The sequence below is a fragment of the Ailuropoda melanoleuca genome, chromosome 2 (assembly GCF_002007445.2).
Source record: "Ailuropoda melanoleuca isolate Jingjing chromosome 2, ASM200744v2, whole genome shotgun sequence".
Taxonomy (NCBI): domain Eukaryota; kingdom Metazoa; phylum Chordata; class Mammalia; order Carnivora; family Ursidae; genus Ailuropoda; species Ailuropoda melanoleuca.
Window position 1 is genome coordinate 176210283 of NC_048219.1, and position 20143 is coordinate 176230425.

General features: G+C 33.6%; 1 protein-coding gene across 1 annotated transcript in view; it reads left to right on the top strand.

Moving 5' to 3' along the window:
- Window positions 1-20143, top strand: part of SPAG16 (sperm associated antigen 16) — a 964037-nt gene that overhangs the window by 63183 nt on the left and 880711 nt on the right. The window contains exons 8-9 of the mRNA XM_034655122.1: window positions 2209-2278; window positions 7833-7942. Of these exons, the coding sequence (XP_034511013.1) occupies window positions 2209-2278; window positions 7833-7942 (180 nt within the window). The remainder of the gene's footprint in view (window positions 1-2208; window positions 2279-7832; window positions 7943-20143) is intronic.

Genomic DNA, 20143 nt, shown 5'->3' on the forward strand with positions numbered 1-20143 from the left:
GACTTTGATAAGTTCTTTATAGATTTTGAATACTAGCCCTTTATCTGATAAGACATTTGTAAATATCTTTTCCCATTCTGTTGGTTGTCTTTTGGTTTTGTCAGCTGTTTCCTTTGCTGTGCAAAAGCTTTTTATCTTGATGAAGTCCCAGTAGTTCATTTTTGCCTTTTTTCCCTTGCCTTTGGAGACATGTCTTGTAAGAAGGTGCTGTAGCCGAGGTCAAAGAGGTTGCTGCCTGTGTTCTCCTCTAGGATTTTGATGTATTCCTGTCTCACATTTAGATGTCTTTCATCCATTTTGAGTCTATTTTTGTGTATGGTATAAGAGAATTGTCCAGTTTCAGTCTTCTGCTTGTTGCTGTTCAATTTTCCCAATACTATTTGTTGAAGAGGCTGTCTTTTTTCCATTGGATATTCTTTCCTGCTTTGTCGAAGATTAGTTGCCCATAGAGTTGAGGGTCCATTTCTGGGTTCTCTATTCTGTTCCATTGATATATGTCTGTTTTTGTGCCAGTACTATACTGTCTGGATGATTACAGCTTTGTAATAGAGCTTGAAGTCCGGAATTGTGGTGCAGCCAGCTTTGGTTTTCTTTTTCAACATTTCTCTGGCGATTTGGGGCTTTATCATATGATTTCACTCATATGTAGAATTTAAGACACAAAACAGAGGAGCATAGGGGAAGGGAGGGAAAAATAAAATAAGATGAAATCAGAGAGGAAGACAAACCATAAGAGACCCTTAATCATAGGAAACAAACTGAGGGTTGCTGGAAGGGGGTGGGGGGATGGGATAACTGGATGATGGGTATTAAGGAGGGCACATGATGTCATGAGCACTGGTGTTATATACAACTGATGAATCACTGAACTGTACCTCTGAAACTAATAATACACTATATGTTAATTAATTGAATTTAAATAAAATAATAATAATAATAAAGACATAATGAGTAAATGTAAGGTATCCTGGATGGGATCTTGGAACAGAAAAAGGATATTAGAAAAATCTTGGGGAGCCTGGGTGGCTCAGTCAGTTAAGTGTCTGACTCTTGATTTCAGCCCAGGTCATGATTTCAGGGTGGTGAGATAGAGCCCCACATTGGGCTTCAGGCTTAGCACCGAGTCTGCTTGTCCCTCTCTCTCCCCCCACTTGTTCTCTCTCTCTCTCTCTCTCAAATAAATAAATAAAATCTTAAAAGAAAAACCTTAATGAAATTAGCAATATGGACTTTTTTAATATTAACATATCAGTATTGTCGCATTTCTTGTATCAAACGCACTATGATAATGTATGATGTTAATGGGAATAAGTTGCTGGGTATACAAGAACTCTGTATTACATTGCACTTTTGTGTAAATTTTATACTATTCTAAATAAGTATATTTAAAATTTTTATAATCCATTTGGCACCCAAGAATAGATATACATTTTTTACTTTTTTTTTTTTCCAGCCAGGCATTTCATGAGCACTAATCCGTAGGTTACAATTTATTATCTACTATTTTCAATTAATAAAGGAATGTTATTACTCCGTGATAGTAGGAAAAATGTGTGTATCCCTATATAATTAAATAGATTTTTTTTGTGTTGGTATAATCACATACAATGAGTGATGAGAGAACTCTTTAAGGTTGAGTTTTTAATTCAAGTCTACCTATATTCAGGAAATATAGGTAAATGATATGCCACCAAACTAACAAATGTTCTTAATTATAAAACATGTTTAATAAAACAAGGAGTGTCTGTGGGCGGAAAATGAGCTAAGTGTTTCAGGAAAAACAATAGTCTCTTCATATTTTACTTCCCAACTAATACTTTCCTTATCTTTTATAAACAGAAAGATGAATTAAGTTGTTGTGAAGTAATTTCAATAGAGGAGAAACTTTTCTCAAAGTGGAGTACTGGATAATTATCATTCAAAGTGTGCAATAGGTATTCTTGATTCAGGAAACGATGCTGTGAAATAAATGTTTCAGATGCTTATTTATAATGAATACCTAATAATTACCCGTGGAATTGAATTTAAACTTAAAGTTATGGTTTCTTTTTGTTACAATTCATGTTTAAAATATTTTTAATACATAGGAATTAATCTGAGAGGTTGATGTTTTTATATCTTGAAGTTGATATTTAAACATTGCATTTTATTCAGTCCTTTTTGGGTTATTTTATATATAACCCCATATCTTTTGATTTTATTTTTTAGATTTCTGGGCTTCAAGCAATACTGAAGCATATGGAAGTAAGGCATAATTACCAGGCTTCTGAAATTAGAGGTAAAAGTATTTGTACATGCCTTATAAATGGGAATGTTAAGAAAATAATAATTTCGTGAGTGGTGCAAATGTTCTATATCTTGATTTTGGTGGTGGTTTTATGCCTGTTTATTTTTGTCAAAACTTACCCAATTCTCTAAAAAGTATTCATTTTATTATATGTAAATTGTACCTCACTGTATTTGATTTAAAAAAGAATGATGGAAACTCTGAAATATGGAAAGACTGCAAAGTAGTGAATTTTCTTAATAAACATAACATCCTGTCATTTACACATGACTGTTCATTGTGTTAAATGATCAGTTAAAGCTTAACAAAATAGGCAGCATTCTCGTATTTGAAATTTTTTTCTTAGCCTTGTTTCAGTAGTTCCTATCCTTATATTTTATGTTAAAGAAATATTAGTTAAGCTCAATTATACTTAAAGACACTATGGACCAAGGATGTTTATTGCAGTCATGTCTATAGGACAAAACAGTAAAAACAATCTTAATCTTTAACCACAAGTGAATGTTTAAGTATGGTTGCTCATACAACTAGACAGTCTTTAAAAATCATGCATAAGAAAATGCTCACATCATAATGTTAATAAAATGTTAAAAAATTGGAACATTTATATAGTATAAGTTCATGGCTATTAAATATATGCCAAGAAATGATACACACCAAAATATATGCCTAATTTGCATGATGTGATTATTTTCTACATTTTTTTCCTTATTGCGTTTTTTATACAAAGAATATATATTTTTGTTAAGGTAAAAAATTACTTGTTCCCATGTGTAAATAACTTTTAAGAATACAATCAGATGTAAATATGAAGGGGTAGTATCAAACTGTCATAGTCTCAGGAACTCTAACTTCCCAAATGACTAAAGAATGTGAAAAGTAATATATATAAGAAGGCTTAAAGGTTGAGGAACTTCATGCATTGGGTTGATGGTTGTATCAGTTAACCTCTAATGCTCCATTCTACTCCCAGCTATTAGTTCATAATTTTATATATTTATCCTTGGCATCTCTATTAAAATAAACTAATGGTTTACTAGTAATTCCTTATGAAATTATATTCTATTATTTGATGTAATTTATAAATGAACATATTGCATATTTTTCTAAGTTATTTTGAAGATCAAGTTTGTAACTGTATTTTGATCTGTGATGTTTTGAAGTAGCTTTTGGTCAAAAGGAATAAATTTCGAATCAACACAAATAAATAGGTTCTTCTAATTGAGTAATCCCAACTACCTGAATAAAATTAATTCCTTAAATTCTGTACTGAATAATTTTATGATCTTTATAAACATGCATTCTAGTGTAAGATATGGGACTTGAAGTACCTTTTCCCAAGCTTCTGGGTTTAGCATTTGGCTGTGTCATGTCAGACTCAGTCATCTCTCTGATTGCCTGATCAACTTGGAACCTTACTTAGCCAGGAACTCTAAGTTGAAGAGAAGTTGATTTATTGGTTAACTGGTTGTCTCTCATCAGTACTGTGATCCTTCACAATTATTTGCATATATTTAACTCCCTCTCCCTCTATTTGTTCACTTTAGTTTAATTTTTAAAAACTTTTTTTTACCTGTCATCCATCTAAAAGTCTATCCATTTATTTTGGGCAGAGGTTAGTATGGCAGTAGAGATTCTTAAAATTAAATATTATTCCCTCTGTACTTAGGGAACAATGAATTGACGGTCATTTACTCTAACTTTGGGTAAAAAAGACAAATTAATTGTTATTCAGTCCAAACTTAGGGATAAGACAAAAATCGAACTGATTTGGAGTAATCAAGTAATTTTAAATATACCATATTTTTTGATTATCAAAGTGATATGCCCATTTTAGAAATTTTAAAAATGACAAACTTTATTTTTAAAATTATCTGTAATTATACTACCCAGAGAGAATATTATTAATACTACAGTGCTGAACTTTCTCACCTGAAAAAGGCTTTTAGTTCTACATTTATTCTTGTATGGTATGTAGAATAGTAGAAAAATTCCTAGGAAAAACTATGAAATAGTGAATTATTACTGATTAGATATTTGAAGTGACAATTTTGTATGATTTTTCTTTGTTGTTATGAAATACAATACATATCACATATTTATAAGAAACTATACAGAAAGCACTTTAATATTATGTATTATGAGATAAAAGCAGTTTTTGTTCAAATTATGTAATTTCAAAAAGCTTATGAATATGCTGATTCTGATATGTTTGTGTTGGTTATTAACTTATATTATTATATTATTTTGCTTTCCTATAAGGTTGCAATTTGAATGCAATAATGCCTATTTCCGGGGTGCCTGGGTGGCTCAGTCATTAAGCGTCTGCCCTCGGCTGAGGGCGTGATCCCGGTGTTCTGGGATCGAGCCCCGCGTCAGGCTCCTCTGCTGGGAGCCTGCTTCTTCCTTTCCCACTCTCCCTGCTTGTGTTCCCTCTTTCACTGGCTGTCTCTCTCTCTGTCAAATAAATAAATAAATAAATAAAATCTTTAAAAAAATAATGCCTATTTCCAGAGCAGGTTATAAAGATACATATAATTGTATTTTAATATATCTTATAACTTATGATAGGAAATTATGAATTCAGTATGAACAGCTAGAAATTGGAAATGTTAGATATAATGAAAAACTGTGAAAGCTGACTTCAGAGGTTCATAGAGGAAAAAGATGTCATATGGAGTAAAGCAAAGTATTCCATAAGGTTTTTAGCTTAATGATGCTTTTTAAGTTGAATATTTTGTTGCTGCTCAGAATTGCATTACAAGATGCCAATTTCATATGACTATATGGGCTATATGGCCTAGGTTAGAAAGTAAAATTAAAGTAAAAATAAAGAATATTTAAAGTAAATCCTCTTCCCCTTTACCTCTATTTGCCTTTTTCTGAATTATAATTAGATAAGTGTTTAATCTCCTCATCTTAGCTTACTTGTGTCATAATCTCTTAGATATTTTCTGTTTAGCTCTCTAGACCAAATTGTGGATAATTCTTCAAAACCTTTTTCAGTTAAAGAATTCTCTTTTCAGCTGGGTTTAATCTGTAAGAGAGTTAGTGACTGGCACAATGTGGGTCCTTACATATTCATTTTTAAAAAAATTTTGTTTCATTTTTTATTTCTTTTTTTTAAATTATGTTCAGTTAGCCAACATATAGTAGATCATTAGTTTTTGATGTAGTGTTCAGCGATTCATCAGCTGTGCTTAACACCTGGTACTCATCACATCACATGCCCACCTTAATGCCCATGACCCATTTACTCCATCCCCCGACCCTCCTCCCTATTTGCAACCCTCAGTTTGTTTCCCAGGAGTCAAGAGTCTCTCATGGTTTGTCTGCCTCTCTGAGTTCTTCAAATTCCGTTTTCCTGCCCTTTCCCTATTGTCTTCTGTATTCATGCATTTTTGATGTTCAGCGAGGAGGCTAAACATATTCAGTTAACATTGATTGAGTGGATGTGTGCATACATGAAGGAATTGTTGAATGGATGAAATAAAGCACTGGAGGTACAATAAATAAAATTTCTGTAAGTGAAAATGTGTTTATTTGATGTTTGCTTCATTTCTTTTAAGAAATTATACTTTCCTTAAGAAGCTGATTGTGCCCGAATAAAATCTGGGAAACTGCACAGCACGAATCAGTAATACAGGCCTGTCATTAATAAGCATTGGGTGTGATAAACATAAGGATGCTATGATAGAGACATGGAATTTGCTAGGATATTACTAAACATTAAGAAGCATTATGTGGAATTTGAAAATTATATGCATTTAACCATGAATGTGACATAGACTTTAATGTCTGAGCCTCTTATTTGTTCTACAAATCTTTGTGCAAGTGAAAGTGATGCTTATCTGATGGAGAGTGGAAATCATGTTTGTACTTGCTACACCGAGACATAATGGAGAAGTGTTATTTCTTTGCTAATTCCACACGTATTCTGCAATGCTTATTCTCATGTTTTGGTTCCAAGTGTTGAATATTTTCCTAAAAATGATTAAGTGTGAACTTTTGTAATTTCATTTTGTTGTAGAAAAACTACGTATACTTATAAAACAAGGCCTTTTTGGTTTTTGACTTTCATTTGTTATCCTTAACATTTTGTTTGTTTGCTTCTTGATTTTTATTTTGTTTCTCTTATGAAGTGGTGCGTAGTCATGTTTTGCATGCTACCTGAGATCTGCTCATGTTCTTAGAATTACTTCTACTGCTTTCTCATTACTTCCCTATAGATACTACCATGTATATTCTCCTCATATATAAAGGGGAACAAAAGGTAGTGACCTTGACAGGGTTATAGACAGGATTTTATGAAATTATCCATGGAAATTGTTTAGACTAGTGGCTGTTATGTAGTAAAAAGTCAATAAGGCATAAATGCTAATTGTTGTTATTTTAATTTATTGTCATTATCAGGATGTCACTGTTGGTTGTTGAAAGGAGAATTAAATAAAAGAGAACTGGAAGTGAAAATTTTTCCTTATTGTCAGTGAGCTGTAATTGTTGCCTTTCCCCCACACTTTGACTTCCCACATGCTGTGGGGCTCTAACTTTAGCACCACTCAGGGAAGATAGGCAGTCTGGATACCCAAATGTTTGAAGTCTTTTAAGTACTTTCATGTAGAACTGTGTTATTCAATATTCTGTTTTTATGTTATTGTCAAGGTTATTTTGGAGTTTTTTTCCTTTGTCTGAGACTGGTACTGAATAGGAAAAGTCAGATCAGAAAGAATCTAAATGCCAGCTATGTGCTTCCTTGCCTTTATTACCTCAGAATTCTTTGAGAACCTGGACTCATCCAGATATTTTTGTGTTTATCTTTTCTCTATTATAAATCTAGTGTTATATTTAGAACATCTAGTTATTTCTTTTATTTAAGAGTTAATGATTATAACTTTATTAGTTATTTGCAATTAGTTTCCTGTTTAGAAATAAAGGGGGAAATTATATATACCTAAGTAGTTATATGTATAAAAGAAAGAGACTTTCCCATCCTTTTATTTTTCCCTCATGTGGTTTTAGTAGGACTGTTCTTTATGTCCAGGAGAGTTTGGAGACTAATGTTACAACTACATTGTAATATTACCCAATGTTTTCCTTTCTGTTTTTCTCAACATTGAGAAGCATAAAGAATCATTATTTATTATTAATACAGTATTCTTTTAAAAATCGGTTATTTGTTATCCAATTCCACTTGAGAAATTTTGTCGTTGCTTACCATTCTCTCCTTGACCCTTTTCAACTTGTATACGCATTAAGCCTCATGACAGGAATTTGGATATAATATAATTGGAGATTGGCTTCTGTGATCTCTAACTGGCTCATCATGCCATTTCACTGACCTTGCAGTAATGACACCCTGAATTTTCGGAAAATGAATTTGACACCTTATTTAAAACATTTTGGTGGTATTTTTACATTATTAGTTTTAATACTTTAAAAAATACATGTATCATTATGACTTTGGCTTTCATATGTTTGGTTAAAATTATATTTATTGTGGAGAAAACAGTACAGATACTAAGAATAAATTGTGTTATCTTTGTAGTTGTTCCTAATTCTGAAAAAGAAAATGCACCAGAAGGTCCTACTCAGAAAGGTCTTCGTGAAGCCAGGGAAAAAAACAAAGATAAAACAAAGATAAAAAAGAATACAAAGGTATGACTTTTTGTTCTCGTTTCCATTAATTCATACTTAACTCTTAGATCTTCAGATCCATGAACTCGTACGGTATCATTATTTTACTGGAAGGGGAATTTAGAAGTTATATATTCCAAGCCCCTTGGTTTATAGATAAAAATGGTGGTCCTCAAATGTTACTAATATGTGAGGGCCTTATGCTTATTGGTGGCAGAGACAACTCAGTGAATCAGTCTGCCACCTACCCGACTTAATCATATGCATGTGTGCTCACCTACTCAGTTTTCTGTTTATTCTATCCAAAAGAAATAACTCCCACATCATCCCTTATTTCTTTTCTCATAGTATAACTTTAAACTTTTCTTAGTTTTCTTTAAAAGTATAATGGGAAGAATTTTGGCCCATTTAAAAATCTCCTTATATCTGAATACTTTTGCTTTGCAATCAGGCTGATAACTAAACAGGTCTATAATGATGAAAGAAAAATGGTATTAAAATGTGTGGTCAGAGATCAAAAATGAGGAAGAAAGAAAAGCACATAAAACCTGTAAGGGGTTTAATTTCTTGTTATGAAAATTGCATGAAAGTCTAGCTGAGGTAATGAATTCTCTTACAAAGTACATAGTTGTTTGAGTTCTAAAATACCTGTTATGTATTTACAAATGAAAATACTTACAATTATAATATTTTTAGTAGTAATTCTGTAAGAACAATAGATTTTTATGAATTAAAATAATGTAATAAACCTTTTATCTAGCTAATATCAAAGTTTTTTCTTCAAAGGTATGCATTGAAATCCAATATTATATATAATACTGAATAAGCTACAGACTAAACAATTTTGAGTTATACTTAGGCTTTGGTAATTACTTTGTAATATTTAGATTAGTACTTTACTGTTCCTCTATTATCACTATTAATTTAGGATTTATGTTGTTTGGGGTAGATCGTTTCTTGTCAGCCATGCCTTCAGCTTCTGTGTGCCAACAACCTCCTATCAGGATGGACCTTTCCTTTTTGCAACCGTAAAGCTTTCCCACTCCTCTACCTGCCTTTGAATCTCCGCTGAATGCAAGCAGTGGTGGTAGATAAGTCTCTTGCTGTCAACAAGTAGTTCTTGTTCTCGTTTGGGAACAGAGGAGCATATAAAGAACCCAAATGAAAAAATCAGAGTTAAGGATTTTCAGTGTGATGGTGGTGATGGTCACGAGGAGCATTTTCATCTTCTAATGGCATAGGCATTCTCTTTAAGGTAGTAAGTCATACTTAGGAATGATTTGTTGATGCGTTCACTACATGCTTATGGCTTGTAAGACTTTACATTAGTAACGCAAAGTTGTTTTTGTGACAAAAAGCTACTACAGTATGGGACAAACACATTAAATATTTATGCATCATATATTCTTTTTAAGTGCATTAAAATATTTAACACAATACCTACCACGTGATAGAAAAATTTGGGCCTTACAAAATGGCGAAAGTGCAGAATAAAGTGAATTCCTCCCCCCTTCACCAAGCAATCACTTTTAGTAATATTTCTCTTTTAATTTTTTTCTCTACAAGTTTGTACACTTTGATCAACATCTCCCCAATGTCCCCACCCTCCATCTCCTGTTAGCCACCATTCGACTCTGTTTCTATGAGTTTTTGCTTTTTTAGATTCACACATAGAAATGATATCATACAGTATTTATTTTTCTCTGACTTGTTTCATTTACATAATGTTCTCAAGGCCCATCTATTTTGTCACAAATGGCAGAATGTCCTTTTCTCTCATAGCTGAATACTAATCCGTGTGTGTGTGTGTGTATAGCTAATCCATTGTGTGTGTGTGTTTTTATACACACATCACACCTTGTTTATTCATTCATCCATTGACTGATAGGTTAAGTTGTTTCTATGTTTTGGCTATTATGAATAATGCTGTGATCAACAGGGAATGCAGATATCTTCTGGAGGTCCTGTTTTCATTTCCTTTTGATATATATTCAGAAGTGGAATTGCTGGATCATATAGTAGTGCTTTTTTTATTTTTTTGAGGAGCTCTCATACTATTTTCCATAGTGTTTGTACCAATTTACATTCCCATCAACACTGCACAAGGGTTTCCTTTTCTCCACATCCTTACTGACAATTGTTATCTATTGTCTTTTTGATAATAGCCATTATAACAGATGTGAGATAATATCACATTGTGGTTTTGAGCTCCATTTTCCTTATGATTAATGATGTTAAGCATCTTTTCCTGTACTTCTTGGCTATTTCTATGTGTTGTTTGGAAAAATATGTATTTCATTCTTTTGCCCATATTTTAATTGGACTATTTTTTTTTTTGTTACTGAGCTGTGTGAGTTCTTTATATATTTGGGTATTTACCCCTTATCAGATATGTGGCTTGCAAATATTTTCTTCCATTCCATGGGTCACCTTTTCATTTTGCTGATTGTTTCTTTTGCTGTGCAGAGGCTTTTTTTTGATGTAGTCTCCTTGATTTTTGCTTTTGTTTCTTGTTCTTTTGGTGTCATGTCCAAAAAAATCATTGACAAGACCAATGTCAAGAAGTTTTTTCCTTATATTTTCTCTAGGAGTTTATAGTTTCAGGTCTGATGTTTAATCAGTTTCGAGTTAGTTTTCGTGAATGGTGTAAGATGGATATACAATATAATTTTCCTGTATGTAATTATCCAGTTTTCTTAAAACCATTTATTAAAGAGTCTGTCCTTTCCCCATTGGATATTCTTGGCTTCCTTGTCAAATGCCAGTTGACTGTGTATATGGGAGTTTATTTCTGCACTCTATTCTGTTCCTTTGGTCTATGTGTCTTATTTTTATGTCAATACTATACTGTTTTGATTACTGTAGCTTTGTAGTATAGTTTGAAAATCAGAAGTGTGATACTGCCTCCAGCTTTGTTCTTTTTTTTTTTTTTGGCTTGCTTTGGCTATTTGGGGTGTTTTGCAGTTTTATACAAATTTTAGGATTTTTTTTCCTGTGAAAAATGCTATTGGAATTTTGAAAGAGGTTACATTGAATCTATAGATGGCTTTGGGCAGTATGGACATTTTAACAATATTAATTATTTCAGTACATGGGGACAGAATATCTATTCGTGTCTTCAGTTTCTTTCATCAGTTTCTTATGGTTTTCATTGTACAGATCTTTCACTTCCTCGATTAAATTTATTCCTAAGTATTTTATTGTTTGTGATGCTATTGTGAATGGGATTGCTTTCTTTATTTCTTTTTCATTGATTTTATTGTTTGTGTGTAGAAACACAACCAATTTTTGTATTTTGATTTATTTTCTGAAACTGCACTGAATTTGTTGATTAGTTCCAAAAGTTTTTGGTTGAGTCTTTAGGATTTCTATGTATAAGGTCATATCATCTGCAAAGAAGGTAATTTAGTTTTCCTTTCTTATTTGGATGCTTTTCAATTCCCATTTATTTCTGGTTCTTGGGGCAGTGTCTTCTTTTCAATGTGAAAAAAAGGAGAAAGTTCAACACAAAAATAGAAATCTGAAGTGTAGAATAGGATGAAACCAAGGGCAGGGCGGAAAAAGCAAAAGCAAGAGGAAGTGATGAGATGTTGCCCAAAGACAACAGGTGTCCTGTCCCCTCTCCTTTGGGAAATGACTCAATATTTAGGTGGCAGTACACACCTCTCTCTGTCTCTTTCTCTCTCTCTCTCTCTCTCTCTCTCTCTATATATATATATATATATATGCATTGGTGTTTTGGGGGAGTAAGAAAAGTTGAGGATGGGGAAGACCTTTCTAGAGATGTCTCTTCCCATTCTTGACCTCCTCTGATTGGTGAAGGAAGGAATCTGTTTGGATTCTTTTTATTTCTTTAGCTTGCCTGATTGCTCCAGCTAGGACTACAAGTACTGTGTTGAATAAGAGTGGTGCAAATGGGCACCTTTCCCTTGTTCCTGTTCTTAGAGGAAAAGCTTTCAACCCTTCACAATTTGGTATGATGTTAGCTGTGGCTTTCTTATTTATGGCCTTTATTATGTTGAGCTATATCCCTTCTCTATCCAGTTAGTGATGTTTTCCATTATGAAAGGATGTAGAGCTTTGTCAGATGTTTTTCTTGCATCTTTTGAGATGCTCATATGATTTTTTTAATCTTTCATTCTATTAATATGGTATCACATTTGTTAATCACATTTGTTGAACTATCTTTGTATGCCAGGAATAAATCCCACTTGATCATGATGTATGATTCTTTTAGTGTATTGTTGAATTCAGTTTGCTAGTATTTTGTTGAGAATATTTGCATCTTTCTTCATCAGGGATATTGGTCTAAAGTTTTCTTGAAGTATTCTGTTCTAGTTTTGGTAGGAGGGTAATGTTGGCCTCATAAGACAAGTTTAGAAATGTACCATCCTCTTCAATTTTTTGGAAAAGTTTGAGAAGGATTGGCATTAACTTTTCTTTAAATATTTGGTGGAATTCATCATCAAAACCAACTGGTCCTGGCCTTTTCTGTTGGGAAGTTTTTGATTACTGATTCAGTATTCTCATTTGTTATTAGTCTCTTCAGATTTTCCATTTCCTTATGATTCAGTCTTGGTAGGTTGTGTGTTTTTTGGAATTTGTCCATTTCTTCTAGGTTATACAATTTATTTGCATGTAATTATTCATTGCAGTCTCTTATGATCCTGTGTATTTCTGAGCTCAGTTGCAATATCTCCTCTTTCATTTCTTATTTTTTGAGTCTTTACTTTTTTTGTCTTAGTCTAGCTAAGGGTTTGCCAATTTTGTTTATTTTTTTTTCAAAAAAGTCACTGTTAATTTTGATCTTTTTCATTGTTTTTATGGTCTCTATTTCATTTATTTCTTCTCTGATCCTGTTATTTTCTTCCTTCTGCTAATTTTGGGCTTTATTTTTCTTCTTTTTCTAGTTTTTTGAGGTATAAAATTAGCTTGATAATTTGAGATCATTCTTTTTTCTTAATAAATGCATTTGTCACTATAAACTTCTCACTGAACTTCTTTTATAGCATTCCATAGATTTTGGTGTGTTGTATGTACATTTTCATTTGTCTCAATAATTTTTTAATTTCACTTTTTGAAAAAGATTTTATTTATTTATTTGAGAGAAAGAGCACACGAGTTGGGGGGGAGGGCAGAGGGAGAGGGAGAAGCAAACTCCCCACTGAGCAGAGAGCCTGATATGGGGCTGGATCCCAGGACCCTGAGATCAGGACCTGAGCCAAAGGCAGATGCTTAACCAACTGAGCCACCCAGATGGCCCTATTTTACTCTTGATTTCTTCTTCAACCTGTTGGTTTTTCAGGAGTGTGTTTAGTTTCTACATGTTTATAAAATTTCCAGCTGTCCTTTTGCTGATTTCTAGTTTCATACCATCATGGCAAAAAAGATACTTGGTATGACTCCAGTCTTTTTAAATTTGCTGACTTGTTTTGTGTCCTATCATGATCTATCATGGAGAAAGTTCTTTGTGCATTTGAGAAGAATGTATATTGGATGGAATGTTCTCTTTATGTATGTTAGGTACATTTGGTCTAAAGCATGATTCAGGTCTGATGTTACTTATTGATTTTCTGTCTGGATGATCTATCCATTGCAGACAGTGAGATATTGAAGTCTCGTATTTTACTGTGGTCTATTTGTCCCTTCAAATCTGTTGATTTTTGCTTAATAGTTTTAGTGGTTTGATATTGGATGTATATCTTATTGATGAACTGATCCCTTTATCGCTATATAATGGCCATCTTTGTCTCTTGATTCCATTTTTGGCTTAAATTCTATTTTGTCTGATATCAGTATATCCCTGCTTTCTTTTGGGTTCCACTTGCATGTAATATCTTTTTCCATCCCTTTACTCTGAGCCTATGTGTATCCTTATAGCTGAGGTGAACCTCTCATAGACAGCATATAGTTGGGTCTTGTTTCTTTATCCATTTATTTGCTGTGTATCTTTAATTGAGGAATTTAGTCCATTTACATTTAGAGTGATTATTGATATGTAAGGACTTGCTAATGTCTATTAATTAATAGCTTTTGGCTGTTTTGTAGTTTTATTGTTCCTTTTTCCTTTTCTTGCTGCCTGCCTTTGTGAATTGGTGATTTTCTATGATGGTATTCTCTGATTCCCTTATCTTTATCTCTTGTGAATCTGCTTTATGTTTTTCTTTGAAGTTACCATATGGCTTACAGAAAACATCTTAGTCCATGTTATGTTCATAGTGACTTAAGTTTGATTACGTGCAAAACCTCCACCCTTTTGCCTCCCATGTCTTTATGTTTTAATGTCACAGTTTATCCCTTTTTTTATGTTGTGTATTTGTTAAGAAATTATTGTAACTACAGTTATTTTTAATATTCTTTTCTTTTAACTTTTATAATACAGTTAACTGGTTACTACATCATCATATTACAGAATTAGAGTTTTCTAAATCTGACTGTATATTTGCCTTTAGCAATGTCTTATATATTTGATAAGGTTTTATGTTATTAGTTAGTGTCCTTTTATTTCAACTTGAAGAACTCCTTTCAGTATTTCTTGTAAGCTACGTTTAGTGGTGATGAACTCCCTCAGCTTTTTTTTTTTTTGGGAAAGTATTTCTTCATTTCTGAAGGATAGCTTGATAGAATGTTTTTGACTGGCAATTCGTTTTTTGAAGAACTTTTACTATATGATTCCACTTTCAATTGTTATGTAAGATTTCTGCTGAAAAATCCACTTATAGACTGATGGACATTCCTTTGTAGTTATAATATTATTTCCTCTTGCTACTTTTAGAATTCTCTGTCTTTGATTTTTGACAGTTTCACTATAATGTATCTTAGAGAAGACTATTTTGAATTGAAATAATGGGGTGATCTATTAGCTTCATCAGCTTGGATGTGCATGTTTCCTCCCAGGTGTGGGAAGTTCTCAGCTATTATTTCTTTAAATAAACTTTCTGCCCTTTTCTCCCTCTCTTTTTCTGGAACTCCAATAATCCTGATATTGGTTCTTTTGATGGCATTCCATAGGTCATGTGTACTTTCTTCACTTTTGTTCAATCTTTTCTCTTTGTTCTTCTCTGACTGGGTTATTCAACAATTCCTGTCTTAACTCATCTATTCTTTCTTTTGTTTAGTGTATTCTGATGTTGATGTTCTCTATTGAATTTTTCATTCCATTCATTGAATTCTTCAGCTCCAGAATTTCTGTTTGGTAATTTTTGGTTTCTGTCCCCTTGTTAAATTCCATGTATGTTTATGTATTGGTTTTCTAATTTTTGTTGAATTGTCTTTGTTTCTCGAGCATGTTGAGTTTCCTTAAAATAGCTATTTTGAATTCTTTATGGGGTAAATTGCAGATCTCAGTATGTATTCCAGTAGAGGAATAGAAAAGTTATTATTGGAAAGGTGTTGCTCTCACGGGCACTATCATGATTTCTTCCAAATCCCCTCCCAACTCTTCTAAGGAACTTCCTTTCCTGGGCCAGTGCTTCCCCTTGGGCCAGGTACCATATTACCCCTAGTGGTACAGTTTATTGTTTCTTTCTACTTGGGTCTCTTTTCCCTGCCAGGCTGCCCTTTAGATATTTTTAAAAACAATTTTAGGCCAATATTTCTACTAGTGTCATATTCTGGTCCCTGGGTTTCATTCCCCTATGATCCATTGTTAAAAGGACACACAGTATTTCCTCTCAGTAAGCTCTTTACCTTGCTGTTGTGGACTGCACATTTGGCACAGATCCATTGTGTTTTCCAGCTGCAAAGAACAAACATTCAGCTCCTGGCAGGCCCTGTTAGTGGCCCATACACTGGGTTTGCGACTATGATATTCCTTCCCTGTGCTTCTCTTGGAGGGGTAGGACACACATGAGGGCTTTCTCTAAAGAAATCATTGTTACATATACTCTGCATCTCTTAACCCTCCTACATCTTTAATGTGTGTAAAAAGTTGAAAAGTGTCAACTATTTTTAGTTAAATCTTTTAAAATTTTTGTAAATGGTCTAATATTTCCATTGGACTATAGAAAGTATTGAATCTTGGTGCTTTTGTGTAACTTCTAATTTAATTTCCCCATCATTCTTTTCTGTATAATCTTTTAAGTATTTTTAAGTATTTTTATTATTTCAGAGTTGTCAAATTTCAGCTGAATGTAGCTTGATGAGCTTTTATTTTTTTGTGTTTGTTTTTCATATCTCATATAACACAGAGAAGAATTTTCCAGTTAAGACTGATGTTCTCCTTTAGCTTAGAGAATTTCTTTTTTATTATTTTTTGAACCCATAGTTTCTTCTTGCTTTCTATGAAATTCCCAATAGATAATTTTAGACTTATAATCAATATTTCATAAACTTTAACTTTTCCACTATATTTTCCATATCTTTGTCTATTTTGCATTCTGATATATCTTCTAAACTTTGCCTTTTTAAGTGCTTAGGAATTGGCTTTATCTGATTTATCACCATTGTTATTTTGAAAATTCTCTTCTCCACTTCCAGGATTATGTCTTGTTCTCCAATAAGGCCCTTCTCATAGAAGCCTATTATTCATTCATAGGTATAATTTTATTTCTATCTCCTTGAAGGCAATAGACTTTTTAAAAAATGAGTTTAATCTCTTCAAATTCTTTCCTCCACAGTCTGTCTTCATTCTCATCTTACATTTTGTTTTACTATTATAATTTATTATTTTTATTCAAATGACTAGGGATCCTTAGTTGAAAATTCATATTTATGAAGTAGCGACTAGACTAAGCTATAGAATTATCGCAGGTTAGTAATTAAAGAATTTAGTTCTGTGTCATAATCAAAATTCCAAATTGGCATGAGTTTCCTTTGCATTGATAGATGTGTTAGGGCTGACTGTGGGCTCACTGTAAGTGGATGAGAGAGTCAGCTGCCAGGGACATTGGAGTAGAGGAGGCAGGGAGGCTGGGCAGACTATAGCACCAACAGTGGCCAAAGTAGATAGAGCAATTTTGGAACATTGGGGTTGAAACACATTGGTGTATTTTACTGAGGCTGCATTTCCTCTCCCACACCCTACACTCATATCCTGTCACCCTCTCTTCCATATAAATTGCCAGATCTTTTTGTGTGTCTTGGTGGCAGGGGTTACTTTAGTGTCATTTCAAGCTTTGCTTTTCTCTCCAGTCCTGTATTTCCCAAGGTAGTCTGCCTAATTTAGGGAGTTCTTTGGTTTTAGTCTACATGCAGAAGCATTATCATGTGTCCTCTGTATAAAAATGAGGAAGAAATAGAGACAAAAGAATGATTTCTTTTGCAATTCTGAAAGCAGTTATTTAATGAATTTTTCTGATGTTCTGCTTCTTCATTCAGGCAAAATCAGGAAAACACTTAGGGCTTAAGTCAGGGAGGAACTATTTTAGATCTTTTGAACACAATAACTTTAAAACATGGAATTGGTTACACAAGTGATTGAAGAACTGAGATGTCAAATAGGGGACAGGGTGACTACCCAGAGATTAGCAACAGCAGAACACTGCCACCATCTTTTGTGTTGGAGACACAAAAGGGCATTTAGTAGGAGGACTATTAAGTAGGAGGCTGTCTAGTAGGAGTTGGAACCAGGTAAAGGGATGTAGAATATGAGAGAAGGAACTTCCAACACATAATGCTAGGGGAGGTATAAGCAAAAAAAATGTTTATATGTAACACAAAAATGTTCATAGCTAAACAGTCTGCTTCCAGTCATGATATGTAGTTGATATGCTTCTTCTTTTTTTTAGTGCTCATTTAGTGTTTGCCTTTGCTTAGCCAGGATTTTGCCTGTTTTGAGGTCTTTATCTGGTGAGCTGACCCGTATCTTCAATCTCAAAGGGTCTAAGTATTTAGTAATCCTGCTATCTTGAATTGTAGTTTTCCATTGACATCTACTAGTTAACACGGAAGTAATAACATGTGCCCCAGATTTTTTGCTGAGTTCCAGAGGGTGCTCTCCATATCTACCATTTAAGCAGCAGTCCTGTCAAAGAGTACCAAGCGATCACAGAGATACTTGAATCACTAGATGGAAGACTTAACTTTTAATTGAATGGTACCTTCTTTATATGCCACACTAGAAGCATTCTTTCCTTTTGAATTAAGCCATCCAGTAGCAGAGTCCAAAGTTTTGGGCCAGGAAGCAACATCTTTGTTGGTTGGTTATTAGACGTGATAATGAGAGGGGCTACTTCCATTTCTGTGAACTCTTGATTTCCATGGACTATGCAAGAACAACCTTGCATATTGTTGTTTTTAGACTAACATTGTAACTGAGTTTTTAATAAACTGGAATTTAATAATTCCACTGTTCTATTTGGCCAGCTGTTTCTGGGGGATGGTCCGCCATTTCCATGGATGTTAGCCCATAAATATATGTCCTTTACTGTAAAATGTGTACTTTGGTCATAAACATGTATTGTGTGATATTCCATGACAATGAGTATGGAAATTTGTAAGTTCATGGATTGTAGTGAATTCAAAACAGTGAAGATAAATATCCAATCTGTAATTATAGATTACACTTTCTCAATTTTATGATAATCTATATTCATTTTCTAAGACCCATCAATTTTCAGCTAAGATCAAACAAGCAAGTTTAAAAGGGATGTGATAAGTCTCTATCCTCTATATCTTTAAAATGTTTCTTGTGGCACTGATTTCTATAATTATCACAGGGTTGTGCATTGCTTTTGGTTTACTCTCTTGGTAGGGTTCAGAAGGTCTAGGGCTTCCACTTGAACCTTCCTACCATAGTAATATTTACTTTATAAATCAGGGAGCCAATGAGTAGATATTACTAATTGACTAATACGTTTAGTCCAGGTGTACAGTTAGAAACTGGGGAAATAACCAGGGGATAGGTCCATAAAGTCACTGGTCTTACTGTGAAACAGACTTGGGTCAAAACACCATTTATTATGAGGCTATCATTAGCCCCTAGTTTAACTTTTGGATGTATTTTTGTGTCCCCAGGAAAGGATATCCATTCAAAGCTAATGTCTAATTATCTTTAAAAGGTCTGAGGTAAAAGAATTTCCCTTATAAATGCCTGCTGTCCCTTCAAGGAAGGCTTGAAGGAAAATACATAGTCAGATTTTGGTTTCCTTGAATGAATCCTGCGTGATACAATGAGTATGTATTTTGTTCAGTGTAAACAAATCACTGACCACTCTGAAATGGAAGAGGGGGCAGGAGAGGGACAAAATGAGTGAAGAAGAGAGGGAGATACAGGCTTTAGTTACAGAATGAATGAGTCATGGAAATAAAAGGTACAGCAAAGGGAATATACTCAATGGTAATAGTGTTGTAACAGATACTAGTTACGCTTGTGGGGAGCATAGCATAACAAAGTTGTCGAATCACTATATTGTGTATGTTGTATGTCAAATATATGCAAATAAAAATAATTAAAAATTTTTAAAAATATAAAATTTTAAAAATCAAAATGGAGGGGCACCTGGATGTCTCAGTTGGTTAAGCATCTGACTCTTGATTTCAGCTTAGGTCATGATCTCAGGGTCCTGGGCTTTCTACTCAGCAGGGAGTCTGCTCAAGGATTCTATCTCTCTGCTTCTGTCTCTCTCAAATAAATAAATAAATAAATAAATAAATAAATCTTTTAAAAAATCAAAATGGAAGAGGTCCAATATAATAAGTACTACCAGATGACTGGCTGGTTCCGCATGGTAAGGTGCCATAATGAGGTTCCATGTTGACTTCTGCTGTTGGCAACATTAAGCATTGAGTGGTAGCAGGATCAACTTTGTTTAGGGGAAGTCCCTGTTTCTAAGCCCAAGTGTAGTTTCCATACTTGATATGATAACTTCTTGGGACAAAGCAGCTGAGGGTCTAAGGAAAAAGGACAACATTCACAGGTTAGGACATATTTTCAACACAATTATTGAGAATCTCATCTGTAGTGGATGTCTTTTAATGAGTATACCCATTGGACACAAATACTCTCATACTTTTCCAATTTTAAGAGGTCCAACCACTAACCATTTCTCTAGATCCTATTGCAAGTCTTACAATCTTATTCTTTCTATAAATCCCTCACCAATCAGCCAAACTGATAGCCACTATTTATAAATACTTATAGATCCATTCCCCATACCCCATTTCTCCTTCCAGATAATGACCAGATGACCAGATATACTGCCCAAATTTCCATTCATAGGAAGGTTTTCCATTCACCATTGTCTTTTAGAGCCTCCCTTGGCAGAACTATATTCAGTGACT